The 18,202-nt window shown below is 46.0% G+C and overlaps 1 protein-coding gene across 11 annotated transcripts in view; it reads left to right on the forward strand.

The window, feature by feature from the left end:
- Positions 1 to 18,202, forward strand: part of mta3 (metastasis associated 1 family, member 3) — a 435,625-nt gene that overhangs the window by 57,814 nt on the left and 359,609 nt on the right. For all 11 annotated transcript variants that reach the window (XM_072510300.1, XM_072510268.1, XM_072510343.1 and 8 more), the window contains one exon: positions 12,271 to 12,397. In XM_072510300.1, the coding sequence (XP_072366401.1) occupies positions 12,271 to 12,397 (127 nt within the window). The remainder of the gene's footprint in view (positions 1 to 12,270; positions 12,398 to 18,202) is intronic.

Here is an 18,202-nt window from a genome sequence, read left to right on the forward strand (position 1 = left end):
AATCTTGTATCTGTCATCGTTACCTTATTTGGTCGTGTGTGAAACTTGATTCTATGTTCATGTGTATAAGATGTTATGTGCTTTGTTTTCACTCACTTGCTCTGGGGATCTCAGGAACAGTGTTGGTCCTGCTGTTATCTGAGTGAGTCTGGCTTGCAAGCTATTTGAAATAAAATAAAACAATATCTACAAATCCAAACTCAGTCTTTTGATTGAGACCGGACTGGACAGAAAGAACTCAATTTCATCAGGCTTACTTAACACTGCAATGAAGTTACTGTGAAAATCGCCTCGTCGACACACTTCGGTGCCTGTTCGGATGAAACAAAGTTGGGTGGGAGAGTGAACTGTGAGGAGGATGTAGAGATTCTTCAGCGGGATTTGGACAGTCTGAGTGAGTGGCAGATGCAGTATAACGTGGATAAACGTGTGGTTGTCCACTTTGGTAGCAAAGATAGGCAGTCACTGACAACAAAAGATTCTTCTTTTTATTATTATTACTTGCCCTGTGTTTGTGTGGGTTTCTCCCTACAACCCAAAGATGTGCAGGCTAGGTGGATTGGCCACGCTAAATTGCCCCTTAATTGGAAAAAATGAATTGGGTACTCTAAATTAAATTTAAAAAAATAATTATTATTATTTGAATGGGTGTAAATTGAGCGAGATGGCTACTCAGTGAGACCATGGCATCAGTCGCTGAAAGTAAGCAGGCAGATACAGCAGGCAGTGAAGAATGCAAATGGTATGTTGGCCTTCCTCCCAGAGGATTTGAGTATAGGCACCGGGATGTTTTACTACAATTGTATAGGGCATTGGTGAGGCTACACCTGTAGTATTGTGTGCAGTTTTGGTATCCTATCTGAGGCAGGATGTTCTTGCTATGGAGGGAATGCAGCGAAGATTTACCAGGCTGATTCCTGGGATGGTGGGGCTGTCATATGAGGAGAGACTAAATCGGTTAGGATTATATTAATTAGAGTTTAGAAGGGTGAGGGGGATCTCATAGAAATTTACAAAGTTCTCACAGGATTAGACAGGGTAGATTCAGAAAGAATGTTCCCGATGGTGGGGAAGTCCAGAACTAGGGGTCAAATTTCTTCACCTAGAGAGTGGTGAATCTGTGGAATTCACTACTACAAAAAGTAGTTGCTGTGAAAACAATGTGTAATTTCAAGAAGGAGTTAGATATAGCTCTTGGGGCTAAAGGGATATGGGGGGGAAGGCGGGGTGAGGGTAATGAACGTGTTGACCAGCCATGATCATAACGAATGGCGGAGCAGATTGGTCGGGCAAATGGCCTCCTTTTTCTATGCAATTTCTAAATATTTCCCACTTTCTCTGTCTTTTAGCTTTGACAAAGGGTCATCTGGACTCGAAACGTTAGCTCTTTTCTCTCCCTACAGATGCTGCCAGACCTGCTGAGATTTCCAGCATTTTCTCTTTGGATCTAGTTTTCTTTTTGGATCTAGTGTTATCACCTGGGTTGAGATCTGTTATGATCTGGCAGGTGGTAATTGCCGTGCAAACCAAATCCCAAAGAGGAACTTGGAAAGCTATCACAGTGATTTTCGATTTGTATTTTGCGACAAGAAGATATGTGTGCTGAAGTCAGGGCTCATAAATTCCAATACATTTTGGAGATTCTGAATCGTAAATTAAAACGTTTATGAAGAAACAAAAACGTAAACGCACAATATTGCATTTACACAGTTAAAAATGAATCTTGCAGACCATTTCCCCAACATACTCCTTCTTGGCTCGACTCAAAAATAAACACCTTATGGCAACAGTCCTGTAGATATTTAATCTATAAAAATAAATGACAGTACTATTACCACAAGGTTTAACCTACTGTTGCTAGAGGGAATAATAGCCCCCTGGGCTTTTCTCTTTCTCTAACTTGACAGAAAATCAAGGCTTTAAACAAAACCCTGCTTTCTGGAACTGCTCCGGAGTGCCTGAAGGTTGCTCATTTCACTTCTTCACAGTCCTGTCTCACATAGCACTCTGTTCAGGACCTCACATGGCCACTCCCCTAGCATAGATTCTAGCCTCTCTCCTTTTCATCTTTTCCCAATTTTCCTACTCCTTATTTAAAAATGTAATTTCCCAGAAGATAAAAATCTTGTATTCTCCTTATGGCCAATGCATTTGAGTAAAATAAAATTGAATAACTTTGCCTTATTTATTATGATCCATTCTTAAACTGTAAATTCTTTCTTCCTCCTTTTGAAAGTCAATAGCTTAAAAATCCAAATTCTCACTTATCCTAATGCAACGGTCTACCCATGTGTTCACTTGCAGGACGTCCAACCTGGCCCTATTCGCTTCAAATGCCTGCTTTTCACACCTGGTGCCATTGATTGTCCACAGCCTGCTTGATTAACATCCCACCTCCCATCTCCAATATTCACTTTCTCCACCACCAATGAACAAAGACGCAAGTGTGTGTACCATCTACAAGGTGCACTGAAGCAATTGACCAAGGCACCTTTGACAATACTTTGTAAACCCACGACCGTCATCACCTTGAAGGGTAAAGTTATCAGATGCTTGGGAGCACCACCACCTGCAAGTTCTCCTCCAAGCCACACATTGTCCTGACTATATCACTGTCCCTTGACTGTCACTGGATATAAATCTTGGTATTCCCTCCCTCACAGCACTGTGGGTGTACTTGCACCACATGTCCTGCAGCAGTTCAAGAAGGTGGATCACCACCACCATCTCTAGAGCAATTAGAGATGGACAATAAGTGCTGCCTCAGCCTGCGATGCACCATGCCGTGAAGGAATATTTTAAAAAATTACATGAGGACGACGGTGGGTGCTTTAATTCTCATTCTGCCACTTCCTGTGGTGGCATGTAGGTGAAGATAGCACGTTAGGTGGCTCCTGCTCGAAGCTCTGGTTTTTGGACTTTAATGCCTGGTTTCAGGAGCAGTTTTTGAATGAGCTAGTGTATGAAGGTATAAGGAAGGTGGGAGATGTTGAAAACTCAGAAGAAGAGCACCGGAAAGAAGGGGGCGAGCGAACGTCCACCGTGGAATAAGTTGGTGAGTGGTGGGAAGAAAGATGGCATAGGTTGGATCGCTGATTGGGGCTGATCCCCTCACAGTTGAAACTCTGACCGAGGTGGTGGCCGGGGGGTTTGAGAGGCAGTTCACCAAGCACATGGAGGTGCTGTGGAAGGAGATGATGGCTGCGATGAAAGAGTGGTTGGAGGAGACGATTGCACCGATAAAGACGGCAGTGTCGAAGACATCGGCTGAGGTATGAGAGCAAGGAGAGAAGCTCAGAGACCAGTTCACCTCTATGGGCGAGGAGCTGCAGAGCGTGGCGGAGGTTAACCAAGGGCTCAGAGCCAAGGTGGAGGACCTGGAGAATAAGTCATGGCAACAAAATCTACGGATTCTGGGCCTACCGGAGGGGATATAGGGCCCAAGTCCGACCGAGTACAGGCAGAGCTGTTGGGGGAGGGGGAAGAACCTTCTCGATATGAGCTCGACGGGGCACATCGGTTGCTCAGGCCAAAGCCAGAAGCAAATGAGCCACCAAGGGCAGTTATAATTGGCTTCCATAAGTTTCATGTGAAGGAGAAGGTCCTGAGTTGGCAAAGCAAAGGAGAGAGGTGAAGTGGGAAGGCGCTGGTATTCGAATATACCAAGATTTGAAGGTGTAACTGGCGAGAAAGTGGGCTGACTTTGGATTGGTGAAGGCGGCATTGTATAGCAACAACGTGAGGTTTGAAGTGGTCTCCACTGCGAAGGTGAGAGTGACTCCCAACTCGAGGGATTTCTATTTCGAGGCGTTTGTGAAGGCCGAAGGATTGGGACTGAAATGAGAGATGGGACTGGAATTAGGATTTGGAGTGAGGGGATGGGAAATGTGCTTTCTTTCTTTATTTTTCGATGTTTCTCCTTTTATATTTGATGGGGGACGCCTGAGATTTGGGTAGGTTGAATGTGGGAGTATGTTTTCACTGGTTTATAGTTGGTTACAAGTATATTAGGCTTTGGGTTTATGCCTTTTTTCTGGTGTTTATGTACGGTTTTGTTTGTTTTTCTGTGACTGAGTATGGAGGAGGGGATTGGGAGGAGGGGGGCTTGGGTAGGGGCCTCCGCACTAGCAAGCGAAGATTAGCTAATGAACGGGAGTGTGGTGGGGGGGGGGGGGGGGGGGGGGAGGGGCTGCGGTCATTGAACAGGCTGAACCGGTTTTGATGGGTCTGGGAGGTTTGAAAGGTTGCGGGGGATGGGACCGGTACTGGGAGAGGTGCTTTCAAGAGGAAATGGATGGGGAGATTCTGGGGCGGAGGGGCAGAGCTAGAAAGCGCTATTGGCTGGTGTCAGTAGGTCGGGGTACTCCGCAATCGTGATTTTGGATCATGCTCCGCAATGGGTGGATGTGGATTTGGAGAAGGGGGCAGTCCAGAGGCTGTGGTGGGGAATAGACATAGGGTTGTTAGCGGACCATGTCGTGTTAGATGTTCTGATGTACAAACGATCCAACACGGCTGGAGATGGTGTAACTCAATTTTATTAACTACTCAACTGTAACAGCACACTGCTAACTTGGGTACGTGTATTACCAGCTAATCTGTGGACCCTGTCCTATCACTATCTGGGTGAGGCACTCAGCACATGGTGCATGTCCGAGTGGCAGGCTCTGAGCTCGGTGCTCTGAGCTGGCTGCTGCTGCTATCAGCGGGAACTGTAGTGTCCCCTGTTTTTATAGTGCGTGTGCTCTCACTAGTGATTGGCTGCGATGTGTGTGTTGGTTGGTCCTACTGCATGTCCATCAGTGTGTGTGTGATTGCACCATGATATGCTGATCTAAATATCATGACAGACCCGAGCTTCTGTGACCAGATTGGGAAGATGAATGAGGAGTACATGGGATTTAATTGCACGGGGGAGTTCTTGCAGTCAGTGGTCTGAAAGGCTCTGAAAGTGGTAGTGAGGGGGGAGGTGATTTCGTTCAAGGCTAAGATGGGAGGGAGGAACGCCAAATACTGATGGGTGAGATTTTGAAGGTGGTTGGGAGGTGTGCGGGGGAACCGGACCCAGGTCTCCTGGCCAAGAGGAAGAAGTTGATGGCGAGGTTCGATGAATTGACTGGCAAAGAGGTGCATCAGTTAAAAAGGGCGGGGGGGTTGTCTACGAGTATGGGGAGAAGGCAGGACGTATAATAGCCGGCCAACTCCGAAGGGAAGCAGTGAGGAGGGAGATAGGGCGGCACGGTAGCACAGTGGGTAACACTTGCTTCATAGCTCCAGGGTCTCAGGTTCGATTCCTGGTTGGGTCACTGTCTGTGTGGAGTCTGCACGTTTCCCCTGTGTCTGTGTGGGTTTCCTCTGAGTGCTCCGGTTTCCTCCCACAAGTCCCGAAAGATGTGCTGTTTGGTGAATTGGACATTCTGAATTCTCCCTCTGTGTACCGAACAGGTGCTGGAATGTGGCGACTTGGGGCTTTTCACAGTAACTTCATTGCAGTATTAATGTAAGCCTACTTGTGACAATAAAGATTATTATTATTTTTAGTTTGGCTCCAGAATAAGATGGGTGGTTGCGCCGGAGCAGATTAGTGAAGTATTTGAGGAATTTTTATAGGGACCTGCATAGGTCGGAGCCGCCGGAGGGGGAGTGGGGGACGAGGGAATTTCTGGATGGGCTGGAGTATCCGAGGCTGGGAGAGGAGGATAGGGCAGTGCCAGAAGAGGCGGGGGGAGGATTTGGAGGATTGAGGCAGGGAAGGCAGCGGGGCCTGATGGGTTCCCAGTTGAATTTATAAGAAATTTACAGACAAGTTGGCGCCCTTGATGGTGGGAATGTTTGAGGATGCGATAGCCAGGAGTGTCATGTCGCAAACGATGGGGCAGGCTTCCACCTCGTTGCTGCTAAAGAAGGACAAAGAACCGGTGGAGTGTGGGTCGTATAGGCCCATATCTCTGCTGAATGTAGATTCCAAGATACTGGCGTTGACGTTAAGGTTGGATGGATATTTCCCAAAGGATATTGGGGAGGACCAGGCAGGGTTCGTGAAGGGAAGGCAGTTCTCGAACGTGAGGAGGTTGCTGAATGTGGTCCTTTCTCCCACGGAGGTAAGGGAAACGATGATGGTGGTGGTGCCGGACGTGGCGAAGGTGTTTGACTGGGTAGAGTGGGGTTATTTGATGGTGGCACTGGAGAGATTTGGAATTGGGTTTGTGGCTGCTGTATAAGTAGCTGAAGGCGAGTGTGCACACACGGTATTTCGCACTGCACCGGAATACGAGGCAGGGATGTCCTATGTTCCCCCTCCTGTTTGCATTGGCTATAGAGCCCTTGGCCATTGTGCTGAGGAGCTCGGGGTTGTGGAGGGGGTGGGGGTGGTGGGGAACATAGGATGATCTGCTGTTGTATATTTTGGAACTGAGTGTGCCGGTGGGGAGTATAATGGAACTGCTCCACAGATTCGGGAGGTTATAAATTGAATCTAGGAAAAAGCAAGTATTCTATGGTCTCTCCGCTGGGAGCGTGGATGGAGGGGCTACCATTTCGCATAGGGGTGCAGGTGGGAGGTGTTGCTAACTTCCTCCTTGGTTCAATTGCTCTGTTTTATTACCTTTGCTCTCGAGTCGCCAGGTATCTTTATGATACCGTCACGAGGTTCAAGTCCGAGTAATGATCAATAACCCAATACACCGATTAGTAAGATTTAAATCAAAGCACATTTATTATACACAGTAATCGCTACTCATGCACAAATTCTATGTCTAAGCTACTTCTACAACTAACAGGCCTATACTTAACTTCGGACTGGCCCACCAGGTCAGGGGAACAAATGGCCTTTCGTTCGGGTTCTGTGTCTGCAGGATTCGCAGTTGGTACGGATTGGTAGCTAGGAGTGCCTATCTCGTAGCGAGCGTTGAATTAAGACTTACGAGTTTGATGATCACTGGAGTCACTGCACCGGTCACGGTCAATGTTGGTTCGTGTTGCTGGGTGACCCAGGCAGGACGTAGAGGTGAAGAGAGCTGAAGAGAGAGCGATTTGAACTTGGGGCTCAATTCTTATAGTCCCCAGGGGCTTCCCGCCTTTCGGGGCGGACCCTGTACCTGGTCCCAAATGATTGGACTTTGTCCGAATTGCTTGGTTCGATTTCTCCAATACTGGAGCGGTTCCCTGATCGATGGGCGGTCTTTAGGTGCTCGTTCACCTCCTTTGTGTTGGCTCCTGCTGGCGCCGAGGAGTCTGGCTTTGCTTTGTGTGTCCAAAATGTTACTTATTGTTCCCGGGATTGCTCATCAGTATGCAGATGGCTGCTACATTGTTATGCTGATGGATTGGATTGGATTTGTTTATTGTCACGTGTACTGAGGTACAGTGAAAAGTATTTTTCTGCGAGCAGCTCAACAGATCATTAAGTACATGAGAAGAAAAGGGAATAAAAGAAAATACATAATAGGGCAACACAACATATACAATGTAATTACATAAGCACTGGCATCGGATGAAGCATACAGGGTGTAGTGTTAATGAAGTCAGTCCATAAGAGGGTCATTGGGGCAGCACGGTAGCCTTGTGGATAGCACAATTGCTTCACAGCTCCAGCGTCCCAGGTTCGATTCCCGGCTTGGGTCACTGTATGTGCGGAGTTTGCACATCCTCCCCGTGTGTGCGTGGGTTTCCTCCGGGTGCTCTGGTTTCCTCCCACAGTCCAAAGATGTGCAGGTTAGGTGGATTGGCCATGGTAAATTGCCCTTAGTGTCCAAAATTGCCCTTAGTGTTGGGTGGGGTTACTGGGTTATGGGGATGGGATGGCGGTGTTGACCTTCGGTAGGGTGCTCTTTCCAAGAGCTGGTGCAGACTCGATGGGCCGAATGGCCTCCTTCTGCGCTGTAAATTCTATGATATTTAGGAGTCTGGTGACAGTGGGGAAGAAGCTGTTTTTGAGTCTGTTCGTGCGTGTTCTCAGACTTCTGTATCTCCTGCCCGATGGAAAAAGTTGGAAGAGTGAGTAAGCCGGGTGGGAGGGATCTTTGATTATACAGCCCGCTTTCCCCAGGCAGCGGCAGGTGTAGATGGAGTCAATGGATGGGAGGCAGGTTCGTGTGATGGACTGGGCGGTGTTCACGACTCTCTGAAGTTTCTTGCTGTCCTGGGCCGAGCAGTTGCCATACCAGGCTGTGTTGCAGCCCGATAGGATGCTTTCTATGGTGCATCTGTAAAAGTTGGTAAGAGTCAATGTGGACATGCTGAATTTCCTTAGTTTCCTGAGGAAGTATAGGCGCTGTTGTGCTTTCTTGGTGATAGTGGGTGGACCAGGACAGATTTTTGGAGATGTGAACCCCTCGGAATTTGAAACTGCTAACTATCTCCACCTCAATGTTGTCTGGCCTTTGCAGAGGTAAATACACAGCAAACCTGCAGTTGCTGGTTTCTGTCTATGTTGGCTGACTTTCCCATCAGCCTTTGCCGTTCGCCATTTTAAATCGGGAGTTGGCCAATTTAGGTGGCTACAGAGGGTGAAGGCCGATTTGCTGAGGGTGGGGCGGACCGGGGGCAGGTAGTAGAAATTCATGTTTTGCAGCGATTCCTGTTTCTATTCCCATGTCTGCTGGTCTTTTTACCTAAATCCTTCAGTTGGGTGGATAAGCTTATCTTGTTCATTTGGGGTGGGAGGCAGGGGGGTGCATTGGAGAGGGGTGTTGTCTTGGCGATCTACGGGAGGATCCTGGAGGAGGATAGGGTGTCCATAGAGGGGATTAAGGCGAAGCAGGAGGAGCAGCTGGGGGTAGCGCTGGAGGAAGGACTGTGGTGTGAGGTGCTGCGATGGGTCAATGCCTCAACTTTGTGTGTGAAGCTGGGGCTGATACAGCTGAAGGTAATGAACAGAGTGCACCTCACAAAATCCAGGAGGAGCCGTCTGTTCGAGGGGTGGAGGATGTCTTGTTAGCGATGTGGGAGGGGCCCAACCAACATTATTATATGTTTTGGTCCTGCCCGAAGTTTTGGAGGATGGTATTCCATACAATCTCCGGGTTCTTGCATGTGGATGTGGAGCTCGGTCCCCTAGAAGCCATTTTCGGGGTTTTGGACTGGCCTCAAGTTGCAGGCGGGAGCAGAAGTCTTCGCCTTCACCCTCACCCCACTGATCACTTGTAGGCAGGTCTTGTTGGGGTGGAGGTCAGCCTCTCCACCCTGGGCCTCGACGTGGCGAAGGGGGGGGGGCTGCGCTGCTGGAGATTTTGACCCTGGAGAAGGTGAAGTTTGAGCTGAGGGGGCTGTGAAGGAGGGCTCTATAACTTTTGGTGTTTGATCATGCATTTTCAGGAGTTGATTACTGTTGGAATAAAAATTCTCGTTCTGTAGATTCTGACCTTTTTAGTAAGCTCAACTCTGATGCCAAAAACAAATTTTAAAAAAATTAAAAAAATTAGAGTACCCAATTACTTTTTTTTCAATTAAGGGGCAATTTAGCGTGGCCAATTCATCTAGCCTGCACATCTTTGGGCTGTGGGGGCGAGACCCATGCAGACACAGGGAGAATGCAAACTCCACACAGACAGTGACCCGGTTCCGGGTTTGAACCCGGGTCCTCAGCACCGTGAGGCCGCACTGCTAACCACTGCACCGCGCGCCCCCAAAACTAATCTTAACGAAATACAGAAATTGCATCAGGAATGTTAGGCAGTTACTTCACTATTTCTTTTTGGCTTCATGCAATATTGGTTGATTGCATTCAATTTAGTTGAAGAACGGAAATGCTGTTTTTAAGTAATGCTTTTTTAAATAAACTGCGACACAAAATGGACTATTTTCAAATAAAACGGAAACCCATTTTTGTAGCATTTATCTGTTTCATGTTTGAATTCTGAACCATTTACTTTATCTTTGGAAAAATCAAATTGTATGTCTTTGCAAACCAATTGCAGTTTTTGATTTGAATATTATTTGACAAACTTCTAAACGTGTGCAAGTTTTCCTCTAAATATTAAAACAAGTGATTAGGTTTTATTGCAGAAAGCTTGCGAAGCTAAAAAAAAATGAGAGATGAAGAGATTCACCGATGCCGATTTTGTAATCGGCGATCGGGCGGAGAATCCCTTCTGACGCCGGAATCGGGGATGGTGCCTGTTTGACGCCGGGTTTGTGTCCTCCACCCCCTCCGAAATGGTGTCATCGCATCTCGCACTGCACGCCGTTGGAAAGGCTAATATTAGCATGTCACCTGAAGCCACCCCCCCCCCCCCCCCCCCCCCCCCCCCCGGTGCTTCGCTCCCGATGGGCTGAGTTCCCGATCACGCAGTTGACATATGGTCTTAGCGGTCGGGAACCTGGCGTGATGGCTGCGCACTGTGTCCAGCGTCGCCACAGTCGGGCGGGACCCATGCTGCTGGCTGGGGGGCCTTCTGCGAGGGCTGTGGGACTGATGGAGTGTGGCCAGGGGGGCACTATCTGTCTGGTCGGGTCCGCGCACGGCCGGCGCCATGTTTTACGGCCCGACCGCTGCAGGTTTTCGACATGCGCAACCATGGACCTGGCCATTCTCCAGGCGTTTATCATGGGAAGCTGGAAATTTTACTCGGCGCGGCTGCTAGCCCCTCACCAGTCGCGGGATCGGCGAGGGGTTGGAGCCCAGTTCTTTTGTTGTAAAGCGCCACAGTTCCTCTGCTACCGTCAACACTTAGTCCCAAAAACGGTGAATCCAGTCCAAAGGATAACACCCGATTTATCTGGGCAGGTGACCCACAGGATTGGTTGAACACTGGTTTAAAACACCGCCCAATATTGCTTTCCACAGACTAGGGAAATTGGGCAGGATGCAAAACTTGCATTGCACCCAAGCCGTCAGATTTTCAACAGGTGAGTTAACTTAAAATTGTCCAATATGTTTCCTCATATTCCATAATTTAGATTTTTTTGTTTTGGAATTAAAGTTTGTAATTCTAACTTTGCAGGCCAGCTGGAAAGGTTGATAAGACACTCCGCGGCAGACGTACTCACACCTACACTTTCTTTCACAGAACCTATAAACCAGTAATGTCAAGCTGAGAACCTCTTTCTCCAATGTGCTTTTTGTTTTTGCTACTCCCTCACTGCCAAAGAGTCCCAGGAATCAATCAGTGAGCTGAACCCCACATGCCGCATCATAATTTCCAATCTCAGATATTCCCCATATAGTTTCATCAAGCTCGAAGATCAACCCTGATTTTTAACCACACTCCCCCCATTTCTTCACCAACCCACTGGGCCATCCATCGAGGGAGACATAATAGATTGGAAACATTGTGAGGAATGGGGCCGTTTAGCATGCCATGTACTGGAAAAGATGCTAAATAATCATTAATTTTCATTTGGCTCATAGGTTAGCTACAAAGATTTTCTGTGCTGGTAATTTGACAGACTTGAATTATGTGAAAGAGAGCTGGAGATTATATTGTAGAAAACAGTGTCAACACAGTTGAGGAACTCCTTTAGTGGTTTATCTGAGAATATGTACTAAAGGCCATAGGTTCTAACTTTTGCTATTGCCAGCTGGCTGTATTAATATCATTTTATAACAGAACCTTTTATTAATTATCTAAAATATCCTCATTGAAAATCACAATTAACCATCATTTGTTGAATTAAAAGTTGCTGGCAAGTGTGTTGGTAATTCGACAACATCCTCCCCCCATTCCAGAATCCCAAAGATTTTCTTTGTTCTCTCATTCCTAAAATCCATTGAGTCTCGACAGTGCAGAAGGAGGCCATTCGACCCATTGAGTCTGCACCTACCTTCTGAAAAAGCACTCTATCCAGTCCAGCTCCCGCGCCATATCCCCGTAACCCCAATTAACCTGCACATCTTGGGAGGAAACTGTTAGCACCCAAATTAAATCCACGCAGACATTGGAAGAACGTGCACACATCCACACAGTCACCCAAGGCCAGAATTGAACTGGAGTCCCTGGCACTGAGAGGCAGCAGTACTAACTACTTTGCCATCATGCCTCCTGTCCTCGTTATAGTTGTCTCCAGATGCTCCATGTTGTACCTGATCGTATTCAATTTATTAATTTTCTTTGGATCACCATGGATCTATCTCAGTCCAGCTAGGTAGAATACAGGAGGCAATTTTCACAATTGCACTGTAAATTGATGTGGTCTATTGCTAGAAAACATAATTTCCCCCATGATCAAAAAGAAAATATAATTTTTCCCATGAAACAAACTTTAACAATTTTAAGCCTCCCAAGAAAGTGATTTCTTCAGTTAATTTGTGTTGTGTTTTATTCTGTGCAGAGGAAATGGAAGAAGAACTGGAAACACCAAGTGTTTTAGATTTGACAGAGAAACAAAGACATCAGCTTAAACACCGGGAGATATTTCTATCTCGCCAATACGAGTCCCTTCCGGCCACACACATAAGGTATGAAATTGCACTCCAAAACAAGAAATTAATTAATGCCGTATCCTAACCATTAATTTTGCTATTGAGATAATAAAATATATCCGATTTCTTTAGGTGCAGAAACATCAGTATTCTGAGATACTTTTGCCAAATCATTCAGCACCTTTCCTTTAAACAAAACTGCAATTGAGTGTTCTGTCACTTCATTTGTCCTGTTAAATTTTCCTGTTTCAACTGATTGAGTCACCACGAATCATATTGTTCGTTCTTGTCTGGTGGGTGCATAGGTGACTGCTAAGATCCATCTGCACCCCAGAGCTAATAGGATACTGCAGATGATTGCATTTTGGACTGGTTGCTGGCTTGTGATTTCCTCTCCTTGTCTTTTCTCTTTGTCTGATAGACGCTTGCTTTCAAAGGAGGCTGCAACCATTTTATTTGGATACAGCAGGTAGAGGTTGCACCGAGGGGGCGGCGGTCGGTGGGCGGGCCGACCCAGGGACTAGCTGCCATCCAGATGGGTTTCGGGCATATGGAACGGACATTCCCTTCGATTGTGGAGATGCAGTCACCGAGCCAGGGATTTTCGGCGAGCATAAGTGAAGCAGTGTCCTTGTATTGCTTTTGACTGCCATGAGTGCGCATACCAGACTCGAGCTGTCCATCGAAGATTTGCTTTGGTAAATGAGTGTCCGGCATCCTGGTTTCATGACCAGCTCAACTCAGTTGTGTCTGCCTCAGTATAGTGTGGATGCTTTGCATGCCACTTTAAGTCAGCACCTCGGTGTCTGGTATTCTGTCTGCCGTTTGATCTTCAGAAGCTTCCAAAGGTGGCTCAAGTGAAGGTGGTTGAGCTTCTTGGTTTCTTGGCATGATGTTGTTAGTCCACTTTTGCATGCATAGAGCAAAGTAGGCAGGACTATTGCTCTGTGGAGTTTCAATTTGGTGGACTGACTTGTTCCTTATTGTTCCTACAATGCTGTTCGAAGTCTGCAGAAGGCTACACTTGCTTTGCTAATTCTTGCATGTTTCTTATCATCAATGTGGACAGTTCAAGAGAGCGTGCTGCTGAAATACGTGAACTTATCCACTGCTGACAGTTTCTGGTCATGAATTGAAACCTTGGACTTGAGATGGACTTTCATAGTGCAGGCTTGGTGCATTACTTCAGTTTTCTTCCTGCTGATCGTAAGAGCAAAGTTGTCGCTTGCATTGGAGAACACGTCAGTGCTACACTGTATATTCAGCTCTGAACCAGCAGCTAGTGCACAGTCATTGGTGAGCAGGAAATTGCTTTGATTATATTGAGTCACCACTAATGGTACCTAACGACCACTAAGTTATTAAAACAGTTATTTGCAAGAAATTTATACATTTTAACTGCACTGTCTTTGAAAAATTTTAACTTATTTATTATTTTCTGTATTAAGGACATTTTCAGTAAATTTGTCATCAACAACTTGTATTTATATATAACCTTTAAAGTAGTAAAATATCCCAAGACATTTCAGTAGAGCATTTTCGAGCAAAATATGATACTAATTTACTGATTTGTTTGATCAAAGAGGAAGGTTCTAAGGAGCATCTTAGAAGGGAAGGCAAGCAAAAGAGATTTAGTGAGGGCATTCTGGAGCTTTAGGGCTTTGACAGCTGAAAGTACAGTCACCAATGGCTGAGTGATTATAATCGGGGATAACCAAGAGGCCAGAGGGGCAGCATAGTGGCGCAGTGATCAGCACTGCTGCCTTACGGAGCTGCGGACCCAGGTTCAATCCAGGCCCCGGGTCACTGTCTGTGTGGAGGTTGCACATTCTCCCCATCACTGTGTGGGCCTCACCCCCACAACCCAAAGATATGCAGGTTAAGTGGATTGGCTGCACTAAATTGCCCCTTAATTGGGAAAAAAAAGAATTGGATACTAAAACCCAAGAGGCCAGAACTGGAGAAGCGCATATATATTGATAAGGTTATAGGGATCGAGGAGGTTATGGAGATGGGCAAAGCTGTAGAAAGATTTAAAAATAAGGTTGAGATTTTAAAAATGAAGTGTTGTTTAACCAGGAGCCAGCTTAGTCAGTGAGCACAAGGGTGATGGTGAACGGAGCTTGCTGCTTGTTAAGACAGTAGAATTTTTGATGAACTCAAATTTACAGAGGATATAACATGGTGCGGTTTGGAATGATCAAACCTAGAGGTACCATAGGCATGGATGAGGGCTTCAGCAGCAGATGAGCTAAGACAAAGTGCAGTCATGAGATAATGCAGTGACAGAAATATGCAGTCTTGATAGTTGCATTGATGTGTGTTCAGGAGCTCATCTCTGGGTCAAATAAAACCAAAGTTGTAACCATTTCAGAGAGCGGAATGGAGTTGGTGGCTAAGGAATAGAATTTAGGGTGGGGAATTAAGACCATGCCTTCGGTCTTCCAGTATTTAATTGGAGGCAATTTCTGCTCTTTAAATATTGGATGTCAGATAAGCAGTCTGACAATTTAGAGGAAGTGGTGGGGTTGAGCGATGTGTATCATCAGCGCATATGTGGAAATTGGCAGTGATTCTGTGGTCGGGATTGAATAGATGAAAATGGAACCAAGCAAGTGGAGTCCACCCAGCTGGACAGCAACTGACAGGAATTGTGGAGGAGGATAGTGTGGTCAACTACATTTATGTCCGTGGCAGGTCGAGAAAGATGAAGTGAGATAGTTTACCATTTATGACGACTTTGATAAGAGACTTGTCAATAATGTGGCATCAGAAACCTGATTCGGAGAAATTCAAACATGGAGTTCCAGGAAAAATGGAGACCATTTGGAAGTTGACAGCATGTTCAAAGACTTGTAAAGAAATGAGAGGTTGAAAATTGGAGTGGTTATCTGCCAGGATTGAGGGATCAAGTGTTTCTTTTTTGAGGAAGGGATGGTTTCAGCAGGTTTGAAGGAGAGGGGAATGGTACTTGAAGGAGAGAACTGTTAACAGTGATGTGAACTAAGAAGGCAAGTTAGATGGTCAGCAGTTCAGTGAGAATAGGATTGAGGGGATGATGTCCACGGGCAAAACATTCTTAGAGAAGTCATGATAGAAAATTCAAGAGAAACTAGAGCTAGGTAAATGTTCAGAGCTAGGGCAGGATTGAGCTTTAGAGGAGGTTTGCTCAAGTGGGTTAGCAGAAGGAAGAGAAGCAGCAGAGGCAGCTGATCAGATGGTCTCAATTTAATGAAAAATAAATCCATAAGAACCTTATCCTTGTTGGTGGTGAAGGTGGACACGGTGGAGGAGATGGGTTTCAGATGACAATTTTCAATAAAGAAAATAAACTGATAATGACCTTTGCATTTCAAGCTCAGCTTGCAATTCAATGAGCAGTTTTGGCAGCCAAGAGCAGGTCCTGATGGTGCTTTATGCTTTAAGAAAATAAGCATTATACTTTGTTGTTTCGATACAGATAAATGTAACTTTGCTGGCTGGATATGAATGCAAACATTCCATAGGTCTTTTAATATTTAGGGTTGTGTTACATGCAATTAGAATCCACACTACTTTATCCACACTGGTGTTAATATTCTTCACGAGCCACCTCCTACTCTAATTTCCTCTTTTCGCCCTGACCTTGATACCTCTATTTCTTTTTCCCTCGTATGTGCATTAAACCTTCCTTAAATGCATTGGTGCTACCTAAGTTCATCATTCCACATAGCAATGATTCCTACATTCTTGCCATCTTATGTTTGAATCCCTCCAATTTAATTTTCCCCGTCCCTGTACCAAAATAACTCCTCTCAGAGTGACAAATTACATGCTGTGTGGCTATGACAAATGTAAAGCTATCCCTCCCCTTGACCTGTCTGAACTTCTTGACGTGGTTGACTATTCCTTCCTCCTCCAACTCCTTTACTGTCCTTCACTGGATCTGAATGCACTTTTCTGGTTTAATTCTTAGCTATCTAAAAGTAACCAGAAAACCTGCTTCTCTTCCCCCTCCTGCACCATTACCTCTGATGTCCTTCATGATTCTATCCTTGGCCTCAACCTATTTCTTTTGTATATACTGCTCTTTAGCATATCATTCAAAAAGACAGCAGCCAGAATTTTTAGGATAGCTCCTGCCACCTGAAGGGTCAGCGGGCGACACATCTCTGCTGACACCAGCAGTCCCGATGACATATTACACTCTAATGAGCATTGATTGATGTAAGGCGAGCCTTCTGCCCTCACTTGTTTGGAAATCCCCCTTGGAAAGCTGCCAGCCAATCTGATTGACCAGCAGTTCTCCAGTCCCTCCGGGCACAGCGCTGCAGTGGTCGGAAGAGGCACTGCAGGGAGCTTCCTGGAACCCATGGGACCCAGGACACGGGTAAATGGCAGGAGTCCCAGGCCAGGAGGGTAGGGAACGTTTGGGGGATCATTTACACCACTCCCCTCTGACAACTCATGGGTGGCATGTGGTTAGCACTGCTGCCTCACGGCATCAGGGGCCCAGGTTCAATTCTGGCCTTGGGTGTCTGTCTGTGTGGGATTTGCACATTCTCCCGGTGTCTGCGTGGGTTTCCTCCAGGTACTCTGGTTTCCTCCCTCAGTCCAAAGATGTGCAGGTCAGGTGGATTGGCCATGCTAAGTTCTCCCTTCGTGTCCCTTAGCTGAGGTTAGGGGGATAGGGCGGGAGAGTGGACCCAGGTAGGGTGCTTTCTCAGAGGGTCAGGGCAGACTCGATGGGCCAAATGGCCACCTTTTGTACTGTAGGGACTCTATGCATTCTATCCAATGGAACTGTCTGAGGCGGCACCATAAACTGTTTATACCCTTCTGACCACATATTTCTGCCCTCATTTTGGCGGCATGTTTCTGACTGCGTGATATCTGACTCTACCTCTGCCTCATTTTATGCTGAAACCTTCATTTGCGTCTTTTGTTACTTCTAAATTTGGCTATTCCAAAACTGGCCAGTCTCCCACATTCACCCTTTGGACCCTTCGGAAAACCTGAGGTCATCCAAAACTCTGCAGCCCATGTCCTAAATCACACAGGTCCTGTTCACCCAGGGCCTTGGTTCTTGCTAGTCTACATTTAGCTCCTAGTTAAGCAAAGCCTTGCTCTTAATGTTGTTTTCAATTTCCTCCAAGGCCTTATCCTTTCCTATCTAACGTCCTCCAGCCCCACAATCCTCCAAGATATGTGCTCCTGTAATTCTGGCCTTTAGAGTATGCCTATGCTTTCACTTGCCAAGGCTCTTAAGCTATAGAATTCTTTCCCTAAACTTCCCTTTCTCCTTTTAAAACACTTATCAGCCTTATGTGGGTGGTGACCAGATTTTTGCTTTAAAGTGTACCTGTGAAGTGCTTTGGAACATTTCATTATGCGAGAGGTGCTGTATGAATACGGGTTGGAAAGAAATTCCTCCTGACATCTTCATTTGATCTACTAGTGGCTATCATATGTATTACCCCATGGTTCTGGACTCCCTCTCAAAAGGAAACTGTTCATATCAAATCTATTGAAACCCCTGATACTTTTCAAGACCTCTATCAAGTCTTCTCTTGGTGTTTTTTTTTCAGTAAAAGAAGCCCAGCTTTCTCAATATTTCCTGATGGGTACATCGCTTGGTAACATCCTCCTAAATCTTTTCTGCACTTTTCCAGTACTTCGCATTCTTTTTGTTATGTGGATGTCAAATTGCACGTGGTCATGCAAGTTTTGATCTAACCAAGGTTCAACATAATTTAACATTACTGCTTACCTTTATTTGCACTCTTTATGACTGTAAAAACGTGTTGCTGTGGAAACAGTTCACGTAGCTGTATTCCTAGATCTCTTTGCTCCAAGATCCCA

Source organism: Scyliorhinus torazame, chromosome 1 (genome assembly GCF_047496885.1).
Source record: "Scyliorhinus torazame isolate Kashiwa2021f chromosome 1, sScyTor2.1, whole genome shotgun sequence".
NCBI classification, from domain to species: domain Eukaryota; kingdom Metazoa; phylum Chordata; class Chondrichthyes; order Carcharhiniformes; family Scyliorhinidae; genus Scyliorhinus; species Scyliorhinus torazame.